This window comes from Periophthalmus magnuspinnatus, chromosome 16, assembly GCF_009829125.3.
Source record: "Periophthalmus magnuspinnatus isolate fPerMag1 chromosome 16, fPerMag1.2.pri, whole genome shotgun sequence".
Classification (NCBI taxonomy): domain Eukaryota; kingdom Metazoa; phylum Chordata; class Actinopteri; order Gobiiformes; family Gobiidae; genus Periophthalmus; species Periophthalmus magnuspinnatus.
Genome location: NC_047141.1, coordinates 32,213,106 through 32,226,802, shown reverse-complemented (window position 1 = coordinate 32,226,802; position 13,697 = coordinate 32,213,106). Strand labels below are relative to the sequence as shown.

The 13,697-nt window shown below is 39.2% G+C and overlaps 2 protein-coding genes across 2 annotated transcripts in view; one reads left to right on the top strand and one right to left on the bottom strand.

Moving 5' to 3' along the window:
- abhd16a (abhydrolase domain containing 16A, phospholipase) overlaps nucleotides 1-8,291 on the top strand; it is a 32,875-nt gene extending 24,584 nt beyond the window's left edge. The window contains exons 16-20 of the mRNA XM_033980438.2: nucleotides 290-352; nucleotides 444-520; nucleotides 1,847-1,945; nucleotides 4,037-4,083; nucleotides 8,191-8,291. Coding sequence (XP_033836329.1) covers nucleotides 290-352; nucleotides 444-520; nucleotides 1,847-1,945; nucleotides 4,037-4,083; nucleotides 8,191-8,274 — 370 coding nt within the window. The 3' untranslated portion in view covers nucleotides 8,275-8,291. The remainder of the gene's footprint in view (nucleotides 1-289; nucleotides 353-443; nucleotides 521-1,846; nucleotides 1,946-4,036; nucleotides 4,084-8,190) is intronic.
- A 3,706-nt stretch (nucleotides 8,292-11,997) lies between these two features.
- The window catches only part of vars1 (valyl-tRNA synthetase 1), a 41,893-nt gene continuing 40,193 nt past the window's right edge, over nucleotides 11,998-13,697 (bottom strand). Inside the window, exons 28-29 of the mRNA XM_033980437.2 lie at nucleotides 12,189-12,338; nucleotides 11,998-12,089 (exon numbers count right to left, since the gene is read on the bottom strand). Coding sequence (XP_033836328.1) covers nucleotides 12,021-12,089; nucleotides 12,189-12,338 — 219 coding nt within the window. The 3' untranslated portion in view covers nucleotides 11,998-12,020. The remainder of the gene's footprint in view (nucleotides 12,090-12,188; nucleotides 12,339-13,697) is intronic.

The window sequence follows — 13,697 nt, the reverse complement described above, 5'->3', positions numbered from 1 at the left end:
AAATGATCCAAATGATTCTAGAAATGAAGGTGTGTGGAGTTTAAAAACACAGTGGAGCACTTCCTGTATCACTACACGATGACATCACAAGGTGGAACGGACTGTTTTCAGTTTGAGAGAAGAACTAAACATGTGTGAATGAAACAAAACACAACTCCAGGTCTGTTTGCGACGAGGAAACAACATTAGAACAGATCAGAAAACAGCGTGTATTTTTTTCGTTGTCGTATAAAATTGTATCCGTTAATTAAGTTGTACAATTTTAATATCGACACAATATTAATTTCAGGGGTCCAGAAGACATCATGTCCAACAGGGGCAACGATCTGCTGCTCAAACTCCTGCAGTTCAGGTGAGTTTTTATCAAATATATTTTAAAAACAGTCGAAATGTTTGTGTTTATGTTCTGTTTACGTACTTTCATGATTCCCTTTTCTGTCCAGATATCCTAAAATCATGACAGACGAAACCATCCGAGTCGTAAGGCAGTGGCTCGGAGCTTACAACTACTTAGAAGAAAGTAAGTGACATGTAAACGGTGTCTCTGGGTGTTGAATGGGACTAGTCTATGGAAAAAAATGAAGCAACTATTTTGGGTTATGATTGAAATAGTTATTTTTTCAAGCAGATATTTATGTACAGCCGTAGACTTCTGTAGAATCTCTCTCTTGGCTTTTGTTCCTGGTTTTAAAAGGTAGAACAAACACACATGAAGTACTCAACATTAATACTTAAGTAAAAGTACAGTTACAGAGGTAAGTTGCTCAAGTAAAAGTATCACATGGAAAAATCTACTGAAAAGTATTTAAGTACATGTTTAAATATAAAACAACCCCTTAAATCAAATGAAAAGTACTTTTATTTTTCAGTCCAGTTCAAAAATGTAGTGGAGTAAAAGAAAGTACAGACACTGCTCTTAAATGTACTGAAGTAAAAGTAAAAAAGTATCCGCTGTAAAATGTACGTAAGTAGTATTTTTAGGTATCTGTGCTTTACTTAAGTACAGTGCAGTGGTCCCTCGTTTATCTTGGAGGTCACGTTCTAAAAATAACCCGCAACAGGCGAAATCCACAAAGTATCAGCTTTATTTTTTACATTATTCTCTCTGTTTTTGTCTGTAAAACCCCTCACCACACACTTTATACACTTTTCTCACACAGGCGTTAACATTTTCTCACATTTCTCTCTCGTTTAAACTCTCTCAAAGTTCAAACCTTCGTAGGCGTCTTTGTCGGTGCAGAACGTTTCATCGACATTGTGGGTTTTGTCGGGGAGAAAACAAATTGCAAACGTACAGCACTTCAGAGTCACACTGTCAGTCCCTTAGCCAATCAGGACGCACGACACAATGCACCTTCATACTCTGGAAAAAAAAAAACATGTAAAATTGCACCAAAAAAAATCCATGAAACAGCTCGACCGTGAAAGGTGAACCGTGATATACGGAGGGACAACTGTACTTTACTGCTTTTACTTCATTACCTTTCTTTTCTTTCTTTCTTTCATCATCTTTATACAGGTTAACGGAATGAGATCACTTGGGCTCTTTATCGTGGATGTTCTGTTTAAAATACAAAAGAGACAAGTATATAAGTCTGTATAAACATTAAAAACAGGAGCAGGTGTGTGGATAGAAACTCGTTACCAGATTCTTAAACTGTCACCTGCGTCTCCAGTTTTGCTTTTCCTCAGAGTATTTTTCATTTTACCTTTACTTTACCTTCCACCACTGCCCATATAATTATAAAACTCAGAACCAAGTGTGATATATATTTTTTAAATTCCACTTTCTTGTAATTACCTGGAGTGATAATCGTAGCTTTAAAATGTGTTTTTCTTGTTGAAGTGTCCGTGTACAGCAGATATGAAGTGGATGACGACTGGTGTGTGTCGGTGCTGCAGTCGTATCAGACGGAGTGGGACGTCCCGTTCCCCTGGAGCGTCGGTGAGACTTATCTTTTTTTCATTTTTGATAACATTTTTTAATCAAGTGTTTATCATCTGCAGTTACACAGGTTGCAGTTTCATTATATTTTTCCCCTTTTTAAACCCCACATCTCCACCTGTTTTCCCCGAGATCCTCTTTTGATGGGCATTTATAAAAAATATATATAAATACACAAAAAAAACATAATACAATGTAAAAAATAAATAATAATAATAAATAGACAAAATCATGCCCAACAGACAAAAGGATTATATATATATATATATATATATATATATATATATAAATATAAATATAAATAAAATCAAAGGTAAAATACTAAAAATAAGGCTCATTAAACTTGAAGTGTATGACAGGTTTTTATTTCATATTTTGAGTATTTTGTGGGTTAAATACATAAATTGTAAATACAGACGGTGTTTTTACATCGATCGAGTGTCAGTTTTCTGAAGAGAAGTTTAAAATTGTGTGAACTGGAAGCGCGGCAGAATTCTATTAGACTTTTCATTTACCCGCCTCTTTGGGCTTTAACGATTTATGAAAACACCTTAATTGTGTTGAGTTAAACATAATTAATTATTTCTGAGTCCGCTGTCCCTCACGGTTGCTAGGCAACAGTTATGGAATTTTAATATCGTTAAGTTTAATGTCATGGTTTACAAAGAGGAAGTCAAATCATGAACCAAAACTTGATAAACTGAACTTTTTACCAAAATCCTAAACTAATCTTAACAAAAACACAAAAAACATGCCTGAAGTGGGTTTTATTTAATCTGTGTATGTTTGAATAATCTAGTGATCTTCCTCGAGCTCTATTTGAAAACTCTGTATAGTTTTCAGTAAATATAAACACCTGTGATACAAAACAATACACTACAACTTCACAAACCTGATGTGCAGTAGTTTCATTAGCGGGATGCACGGTGATTGAAATGTGATAGAGCTCTGAAGGGGGAGGGACTTAGAGCAGGGAGCGAAGGGAGCGGGGAGTTTCAAACGAAAATGAAACTAAATTATTATAATAAGTGATAATAAGTTGTTTTAGGTGAATATAGCAATTTGAAAACAATAAAAGGAAAGATGGAGCTCTAAATATCTTATGTGTACAGTTAATACTCCATAGAAGTAAAATACCTCCTCTTTAATACCCCACAGAAGTAAATACCTCCTCTTTAATACCCCATAGAAGTAAATACCTCCTCTTTAATACCCCACAGAAGTAAATACCTCCTCTTTAATACCCCCTAGAAGTAAATACCTCCTCTTTAATACCCCCTAGAAGTAAATACCTCCTCTTTAATACCCCACAGAAGTAAATACCTCCTCTTTAATACCCCACAGAAGTAAATACCTCCTCTTTAATACCCCACAGAAGTAAATACCTCCTCTTTAATACTCCATAGAAGTAAAATACCTCCTCTTTAATACCCCACAGAAGTAAATACCTCCTCTTTAATACCCCATAAAAGTAAATACCTCCTCTTTAATACCCCCTAGAAGTAAATACCTCCTCTTTAATACCCCATAGAAGTAAAATACCTCCTCTTTAAATGTCCTATATCACACAAAATGGATTCTTATGAGCTTTAATCCATGTTCTCCTCAAAAACAGACCTGGAGTTGTGTTTTTTTTTTTCATTCACACGTTTGAGTAACACTTTATTATTAGTCTGTTTCATCTCCAAAGCTCAAAACGCTCTGTTCCACCTTGTGATGTCATCAAGTGGTAGTTTTTTTTTTTCCAAGTTAACACCTCCTTTTACATTTAGTTCAGTAGTTTAGATATTGCAGGACTGAAATCAATCCAATCCAAATGATTCTATAAATGAAGGTGTGTGGAGTTTAAAAACACAGTGGAGCACTTCGTGGATCACCACATGATGACATCACAAGGTGGAGCTGAGTGTTTTCAGTCTGAGAGAAGAACTCAGCCTAAATATGCAGGTTTGTTTGTGTGTTAAACATGTGTGAATGAAACAAAACACAACTCCAGGTCTGTTTGTGTCGAGGAAACAACATTAGAACAGATACGTCCACTTTAATGTAAATATAACGTCCACTCTACAGACCTGTTGTTCATGTTTCCAGGTGAGGACATGACTCCAGACGGCAGACGGCAGCTCGCTCTTTTCTTGGTAAGAACGTTGTTTTTAATATAAACTTCAGTGTATATATATATTTCTATTAATTAAAGTTGTCGTTGTTGTATTTCAAACTTCATAAACATGTTTTAAATAGTGTAATTTCTGGGTCAGATCTGCCATTTAACCAACAACCTTCATTTATAAACCACATCTGAAAACACTTTGAGTAACGAGGCTCAGGTGGCTCAAATCTTAATCCCCTTCTTCAATAAACTCCCCTTTTTTAAGATCTCCCTCCTAGTGCAGACTCGATACTCGATACCAATTCCAATACCAGGATAATGATAAAAAAAACACTTTTAGACATTAGAATGTGGTTTTCAACATTAAATAGTAGTACTTTCTTATCTGTGTAGTCCCTCAGTACAGGAGGTTCCATATTGGTCCATGGGCTGCACGATATCGAAAAATCAGCTGGATCATATACATATATCTGCTTTCAAATATCGATTCAGCCGATATCCTGATTGGACATATACACTGATGTAATAAGACGATTTTCAGGTTGTAATTGGCCCAAAAAACTCCCAGAATGTTTCAACTTTTGGTTTTTCAAAGTTGTTCTTTTGTAGTTTGAGATAAATAAGTTACGTAACACATTCAGGTCAGTTTTGTTTTGTTTTATTTTAGTTTTCAGTCTGGTCTCAGCTGGTGCTTAAAGCCATAATATCGAAATCGGTATCAAAACTGAAAAAACTGGGTCGGTGCCTAAAAAATACTACTGTGTGTCTTAAACTTGTTCTGATGCAGCTCAAGATCATTCAGGAAAGATTCATTTCTGTCCTGAGAATGTGACTTTTTTAGTATCGATACCTGCTCAAATGAGTATCTAGTTTCGATACTAGCTTTGGTATCGATTATCATCTGATTTTCGACCCAATCTCTTCTTACAATCTAGAACAGTGTCGTAAATGGACTTAAAATCAAACACTGCGAGCTTTATTTGAAATGTTTATAATATTTTTCAGCCTAATCTTATAGAAACACACTTAATATTCTCATGTCATTCATTCAAAACAACTATTTTAATATTATCTTTGTTTCGTTTCCCACCTGCTCTCGCTGCATTATTCATGTCGACCACCTACAGCTCCTCACTCGCTCTTGGACGAGGTGGCTGCTGACGTGTCTTGCCCAAGGACACAAAAACATATTTAATAATGCATCAGTGTGTTATAGCTTAGCGCTTTTCCAGGAGCTCAACATCATTTTACAATTTCACGTTTCATTTCATACTAGAGTTGTCAAAAAGTATCGAAAACAGGCTTTAAATCGATATTAAAGCTAATATCGAAACTAGACACTCATTTAAAGGGATATTACACTAAATTAACTCATGTTCTAACGCTGTTTCCTCCTCAAAAACAGACCTGGAGTTGAGTTTTGTTTCATTCACACATGTTTGAGTCGCACTTTATTATTAGTCTGTTACATCTCCAAAGCTCAAAATGCTCTGTTCCACCTTGTGATGTCATCAAGTGGTAGTTTTTCAAGTTAACTCCTCCTTTTACCTTTAGTTCAGTCGAGATAAGTGGCAACTCCAGAGCCTGAAATGATCCAAATGATTCTATAAATGAAGGTGTGTGGAGTTTAAAAACACAGTGGAGCACTTCCTGTATCACCACACGATGACATCACAAGGTGGAACAGAGTGTTTTCAATTTGAGAGAAGAGCTCAGCCTAAATCTGCAGATACAAAACACAACTCCAGGTCTGTTTGTGACGAGGAAACATTAGAACAGATCAGTAAACGGTGTAACAGGCTCAAGTCTCAACACTGAAAAAAAATCACATAACTGGATGAAATTTGTCCAGTCCTGAACAGTTTCATCTCGAGTTTTATCAGAACTAGAGTAAGAGCACATGGGGGGAATAAATAAATCCCATTATTGTTGAAAATTGCAATATTGTCTTAAAAAAAGTGCTTGTAAAATTATAATTTGAGTATCAAAATTAGTACCGAGTGTCCAGTCTGTTCTTTCTCTAAATTGTATCATGGACGTAGCTAACCTGCCGCCGCGCTCCAAACAGGAAGTGATCATGGGCGCACTTCCTGCTCCGTCTCTCTGTCTCTGCTGCTGTCAAACACATTTTGGTCTTAAATGTTCGTATTAACCCTCTACATGATCCTTGGGTTTTTATTTCACTTGTGTCTGTAAATCAAGTGTTGGCACCAGGTTTGATCGGCCTTTTCCAGACTCTGTGGTGGCTCTACTGTAGCCACAACTGCCCTGGGGTAGACTGACAGAAACGAGGCTGTCCATCTGCACCATCAGCCCCTCAGTCCACACTCAGTCACACACACACTCACACACACACTCACACACACACTCACACACGAGAAGACGTCTAATCTTAATCCCTCTCTCCAATAAACCCTATTTAAACAATTTGGTGGTTCCTCCCTCCTCGATCCAGGAGAGGTGCAAAAAGCCTCTGCTATTCTTAGACGTCATTATCACAGAGGAACACTTTCTGCGTTGCCGTAGTAACCGCCTCACCTGTGCTCTCAGGTTGACTGCAGTAATATATTTCACCGAGCTCCCTCTTTATTGAAGTCATTTAACACCAAACAAGTGGAGTGCCATCAATTACACCTAATGCTGCTCCCCTGGTAATGTCTCTGAAGAGAGCTTTGTGTGGGCCCCCGAGAGAGAGAGGGGGAGAGGGGGGAGAGACAGGGAGCTTTGTGTGGGCCCCCGAGAGAGAGAGGGGGAGAGAGGGAGAGAGAGAGGGGGAGACAGGGAGCTTTGTGTGGGCCCCCGAGAGAGAGAGGGAGAGAGGGGGAGCTTTGTCTGGGCCCCAGAGAGAGAGGGGGAGAGGGGGGAGAGACAGGGAGCTTTGTGTGGGCCCCCGAGAGAGAGAGAGAGGGAGCTTTGTCTGGGCCCCCGAGAGAGAGAGAGGGGGAGAGAGAGAGGGGAAGAGAGAGGGGGAGAGAGAGAGGGGGGAGACAGGGAGCTTTGTCTGGGCCCCAGAGAGAGAGAGAGAGAGAGAGAGAGAGAGAGAGACAGAGAGAGAGAGAGAGAGAGAGACAGAGAGAGAGAGAGAGACAGAGAGAGAGACAGAGACAGAGCTTTGTCTGGGCCCTGCGCTACACCCCTAAGACGGGGGAGAAGGGGAAGAAGTGGGTGAGAGAGGAGGGGAGAGACGGGAGGAAGAGGAGAAGAGAGAGGAGAAGGATAATAAGGAAAAGAGGAGAGAAAGGGCTAATAAAATCAAGTCGTGTGCTCTTTGTTCTCTGGTCCCTGGAGTCAAACCGATGCTTAAAGTTGCACTTGAACTATTTTAATGGATTCCTCTTTGCCTGGAAAGTTCCACAGTATGGCATTATAGCAATGTGTCTGTCTTGTACGACGGAGCATAAGGGTCACTTAAATAAAAAAAATTTTGCGGGCGCTAAGAGAAAAAGTCGTATTTTTCTGAGTATAGTCTGCTGTGTGAATGACCAGTGCTTTGTGTTTTATGGAGAATTTGGAGCATTTTGTTCAGATTCACTTTGAACTGAAAGTACGATGAAATACTGTGTCTTTTATCCCACCATCACCGCACTATCATCAGTATAAGTACTTTGAAGGGACACTGCAAGTATTTGAGTTTGTTTAGTCGGAGGAACCAGACAGATTTGGAAGAAACTGCTACATCTGAACAAAATGCTCCAAATTCTCCATAAAACACAACACACTGGTCACTGATTCACACACAGTCGCCCATATTCATAAAAATACAACTTTATTTTTGTAATATTGCGACTTTTTTTGGCTTCGACTTTATTCTCGTAAAATTACAACTTTAATGTCGAAATGCTACGACTTAATCCTCGTAGCGCCCGCATAATTTTTTTATTTAAGTGACCCTTATACTCCGTCGTAGTCTTGTATTTATTCAGTTACACGTGTTTATTGGGGGTTCACTTCTCCACAGATACGACCTGTAACTTGAACAGGTGATGCCATCTCCAAGGAAACAGTTTGTGGCATTAAACTGTTACTATTGTAGGTCTGGGCATTTCCACGGAGACGAGATTCTACCTGAAAAGTGACACACTGCATTTTAAAATAACTTTGTTCTGACTTTGCTCTGGTTTTGTCGTCTCTTTAGGCGCACAAGTATCTACACAACTTTGAGACGACACACTGCACTCCTCTGCCCGCCTCCGAGTTCCACCAGGCGTGGAGACTGTGAACGAAGAAGAGGAGGAGGAAGGAGGAGGTAGAAGAATGAAGAAGAGAGAGAGGGAGGTGTGGCAGAAAACAGCAGAGGCTTAACACGCAAAAGGAATATCCACAGTGTGAAATTACGTTAAATATAAACATGTTTTTACACAACTAGATGGAAATTTACCTTGAAATAACGATAAAAAAACAACAACTAGTGACCACAAACGTAACCGCGGCTAAGCTAACATCACCTGAATGTTCTATCTTTGATTTAGCGTCAAAATGAACTTTTACTTTCAAACTTACGGTATTTTTGCACCATAACAAAAAATACCAGCGCCGTCAGAATTGCTCTTTATGGAATTTGTTTTTTTTTCTTTGTACTACTGGGGAACGTTTGGGTATTTTTCTGTCCTACGAAGAAATACGAGCCGTGGAGGGTTGAAAAAATAACTTTCATGACTCATTTTAAACACAGACGTACTAGAATCACGTCTAATTCTGTTTATTTATTGCAGTGGCATAAATTAATTTCACGTTTATCGTCTATTTATAATCACACTTTAAGTTTTCATATCGTGACAGGCCAAAACATCACGATCTGAATTCAAGACTTAAACTGGGCATTCCTTTTTGCAGTGTAAGCGAAATATAGGACAAGCGTGAACGCACAAACTGATGTCGATCTGTGGCTCGCAGACGGATTTAACCACGCCCCCGTCCTCTTCTTAAAGGGCCGGTGTTACGCTGTTCTCCAATCCATGTTTTAACGTCGTTTCCTCATCATAAACAGACCTGGAGTTGTGTTTTGTTTCTGCGTATTTAAGCTGAGTTCTTCTCTCAGACTGAAAACGCTCAGCTCCACCTTGTGATGTCATCATGTGGTGATACAGGAAGTGCTCCAGTGTGTTTTTAAACTCCACACACCTTCATTTCTACAATTATTTGGTTGATTTCAGGCCAAGAATTGACGATCTCGACTGAACTAAAGGTAAAAAGGAGCTGTTAAACTGTTGAAAACTACCACATAATGACATCACAAGGTGGAACGGAGCATTTTGAGATTTGGAAACGTAGACAAACTAATAATAAATGTGTGTGAATGAAACAAAACACAACTCCAGGTCTGTTTTTGAGGAGGAAACATCATTATAACATGAATTAAACCTCAGAGTCCATTTTGTGTAATATCGGCGCTTTAATCTGTAAACTAAAGGTACAGATTTGGGGGGATATTGTTCTGTCTCTTTTAAATGTTGAAACACGAGCGTTCAGAGGAAACACGAGCGTTCAGAGGAAACACGAGCGTTCAGAGGAAACACGCCTCTCACTCCGTCATAAACGCCCGTCTTTGGCCCGGTTTGTTTTCTATTGTAGTTTAAACAATGCTGTATTTTATTTTAACTTGAACAAATAACGATCTGATTACAAAACGCCGCCAAAGATTTTCAAGTCCCTCGTTTTGGCAGTTTCTCCTTGAATGCTCTAAAATGTTCTTGTTATGTTGAATAAAATGTTTGACGAGTATCTCACCTCGTTAGTTTGTATTTTTACTCAAGTGTCATTAATCCACAGGTTCACACTGGAGCGGAAAACGAGGCGATAAACGTGCGAGGCTTTTGGTCACGTGCTCGTATCCATGGAGACGCTCTTGCTTTGACTGTTTTTCCACAATATGGCATCAAACTTAAATCTCCATAGACGAGCAGGACAAGTTACAGGTCAGATCTATGGAGAGGCGACGTCACTCAATACAAATGTGTTTTTCAAGGTTTTGAGCAATAAAAACACCTGTAACTAAATGCTGTACAACATATTTAATGCCATACACTGGAGTATTGCAGGTAAGTCAATGGCATTAATCTTAAATCTCCATAAATAAACAGGTGGTACTGTCAAACCAAGTTACAGGTCAGGTCTGTGGAGAGGCGACTCCACTCAAACTGTTTTTACTGCTCAAAAGAGACTTTAAAAAACACCTGTAATTGAATACAGATTTAATGCCATACCTTGGAATATTCCAGGAAAAATCAATCGTACCTATGGAGATAAGGAGGTAATGCCATCAAGCAAAGTTACAGGTCAGATCTATGGAGAGGCGACGCTACTCATTCAATATAAATGTGTTTTTCGAGGTATTTTTTGAGCAATAAAAACTCCTTTAATTGAATAATTAGAACATTTAATGCCATACCTTGGAATATTTCAGGCATGTCAGTGGCACCTATGGAGATGAACAGGTGATGCCTTCAAATCAAGTTGCAGGTCAGGTCTGTGGAGAGGCGACTCCACTCACTCAGAATGTTTTTATTGCTCAAAAGAAACCTTGATAAAAACACAGCTGTAACTGAATAATTACAACATTTAATGCCATACATTGGAATATTTCCTCAAAAACATCTCCAATGGCACCTATGGAGATAAGCAGGTAATGCCATCAAGCAAAGTTACAGGTCAGGTCTATGGAGAGGCGACTCCACTCACTGAATACAAGGGTTTTTTTGAGCAATAAAAAGACTTATTAAATAAATCCAACATAATGCCATACCGTGGAATATTCCCGGCAAGTCAAAAGTGCCTATGGAGATAAGCGGGTGACATACCCCCCACCAGACGTCACATAATATAAGTTTACTTTTATAGAACAATGAAAGCAACTACAGACTAAAGACTGGAGAACAGAAAAGATTTGATTTAAAATTTGCAAAAAATTCTGAGACTGAAGCTGAAAAACCTGAAAAAAATGATAAACTCTGCCAAGAATATAGTGAAATTTAAAAATGAAACAAAAGTATTAAAGGAGCATTTATCCATTTTCAAATCATTTCAGCTCTTTTGTGCCATTTTTCCCATTCAAGCTTTTCCCTTTGAGTCAGAAAAAAACCCATAATTATCAGTACTTTGTTTAATTCCTCTGCTCATACAGTCACTTAAAAATGAAATTATGAACATTAATACATCGACATGAAAAGACATTCACTTTATTTTACACCACACCTGACACTTTGCACTCGTTATTTATGGAAACACAACTCAGAAAAACGACTGCAGCTACTCAGGATTTCTGCACAATTTGGTAAATGTTCACGTTTTTTCCACATCGCTTTTCCACCTTCAAGTCACTCAAAACACTTTATATCAAGAGAACGGGATTCAAACTAGCAACCTTTAGGTCAGAGGATGAAAACTCTACAAACTGAGCTACTGTTGGTTCATTATTAAAGCTAAAATTATACAAAAATAGCATTGTTCCTCTGGTTTGACTTTGACAGCGCCGTGTGTGGGTCGGTGATAAAAACACAATTTGAGACGAGTTAAGTCTGTAGTTCAGATAAAACAGAATAAATACGTCGTGTTTAAGCCGTTTAAGTGATTGGTTCTCCACATTTACCCTGATTAGTTCTGGCGTAGCACATAATTAGGTTGAACAGAGGGTTGAGGTTACGTTTTATTACTGGTTTTAACAAAGCTGCAAGACACTTAAAGGTCCGATATTGAGTAAAACTGACTTTTTGTGAGATTTAAATCATGTTCTAATGCGGTTTCCTCGTCAAAAACAGACCTAAAGTTGTGTTTGTGATGAGGAAACAACATTAGAACACAGATTGTAGTATGAGCCGTTTAGGAACTGCCGTGTTTTGCTTTTAGATTTTAACCAAACGTGTAAATTCCAATATAACATCAGCGTTTATCATGATTAAAATAAGGCAGGTGTTGGTCTCAAGTGTAGCGTAAAATAAAAACGCAGTTCTAGTTTACACAAATCCCGTGTTACATCATTTTCTTGAAGTTGCCAATAGCTTCGTTTACTTTCTCCAGTTCAGTTTGACTCTGCCGTAGCTGAAAAAAAACGGGAAAAAATGGAACTCATTATGATCCAGAATCACACAGTGGCCACACGGAGACCAAAAAACCCAAGAGTCAATTTATTTTTCTCACCTTCTCCGCGTCCTGGTCCTGTACCTTCAGAGGCACCTTCTCTTTGTAGTCGCTCCTGGAGACTTTATCTTTGAGTTTTTCCATCTGTTTTTCCAGGTCTGCCTTCTTTGTCATGAGCTTAGCCACTTCCTTCTCCACGTCGATAAGACCCTGAGGCGAGAGGGCAGAGAAAAAGTACAAAACAATCAGGTCTGTGGGGAGAAATGGGGATACAGCGTGACGAATATAGTGGTGTAAAGTGTGTGATTCTGTGAGGAAACGCGAATGGAACAAGGCGGACGACGCGTTTACGGAAAGAAAAACACGTGGACGACTGAGGGATTACGCGGACGTCGCACTAAACTTTATTAAAACGGCCGCATTGCGTTCAGTCTGTAAAAACACGTGGACTGAGTGAGTTTGACAGTGTTCAGATCCAAACAAAGCTCATCGAGGCTAACGGTTATAGCGGCTAATCTGGAGCAGAGTTGCATATTTGGAATTCAGACGTCGAGTGTCATAGCAACCGAAGAGCCAATCCAGAGCGAGGCTGTTGAAGGTAACGCCCCTTCTCGCTGCTAAACTGCAACGCTGGTTTAGCAGGGAGAGGGCGCTTAGCGTTAGCAACAGGTTTGATTGACAGCGTTGCTAACAGGAGCGACCTCGAGGAAAGAAGGACCTGATCTGTCTGTTATTAATGTTCATATCTATTTACCGACACAATAGTTTCTCTCTCTTCGTCTCTCCATCTGTCGTTCTCTGTCTCTCGCTCTCTCTGTCTGTCTGTTTCTGTCTCTCTCTCTGTCGTTCTGTCTGTCTCTCTCTCTCCATTTACCTTTCCGTCTGTCTCTGTCTGTCTCTATCTCTCTCTGTCTCTCTCTCTCTCTGTCTCTCTCTCTCTCTGTCTGTCTGTCTTTATCTCTCTGTCTGTCTGTCTCTCTCTCTCTCTGTCTGTCTCTCTCTGGATCATGTCGAGGTTTAATCTGAACATTTAAGACCAAAATGAGTCTGAAGCAGCAGAGACAGAGAGAGGACACAGTTTATCAATAGAAACTGAACTGGAGCCAGAGTCGACGGAGCAGGAAGTGCGACATGATCACTTCCTGTTTGTAGCGCGGCGGGTTAGCTCTGTCCATTTATATAAACAGTCTATGATTGAGTAACATTTCAGTAGAGTCTATAGACAGATGTTTTTCCTGAAATGTTCCACACTATGGCATTTAATTTAACCATCGCCAGGCCAGCCAAATTACAGGTCAGATCTGTGGAGGATTGAGCCAACTCGAGGGGAAAAAATCCATGTTTTTGCAGTCGTTTTGAGAAATAAAAACACTTGTAACTGAATAAATACAAGAAATATCTCAGGCAAGGCAATAACATCACCATGGAGACAAGCAGACGGGAGATCCTCCGCTAGAAAAGTTACACAGTGCACCTTTAACCAATTATTTTTAGACGAGAGCGGCCAAAACGATTCAGAAATAGCTCCACTCCGCACAAAGAGTTTAAGGCGTTTTGTGGCTCGAGATA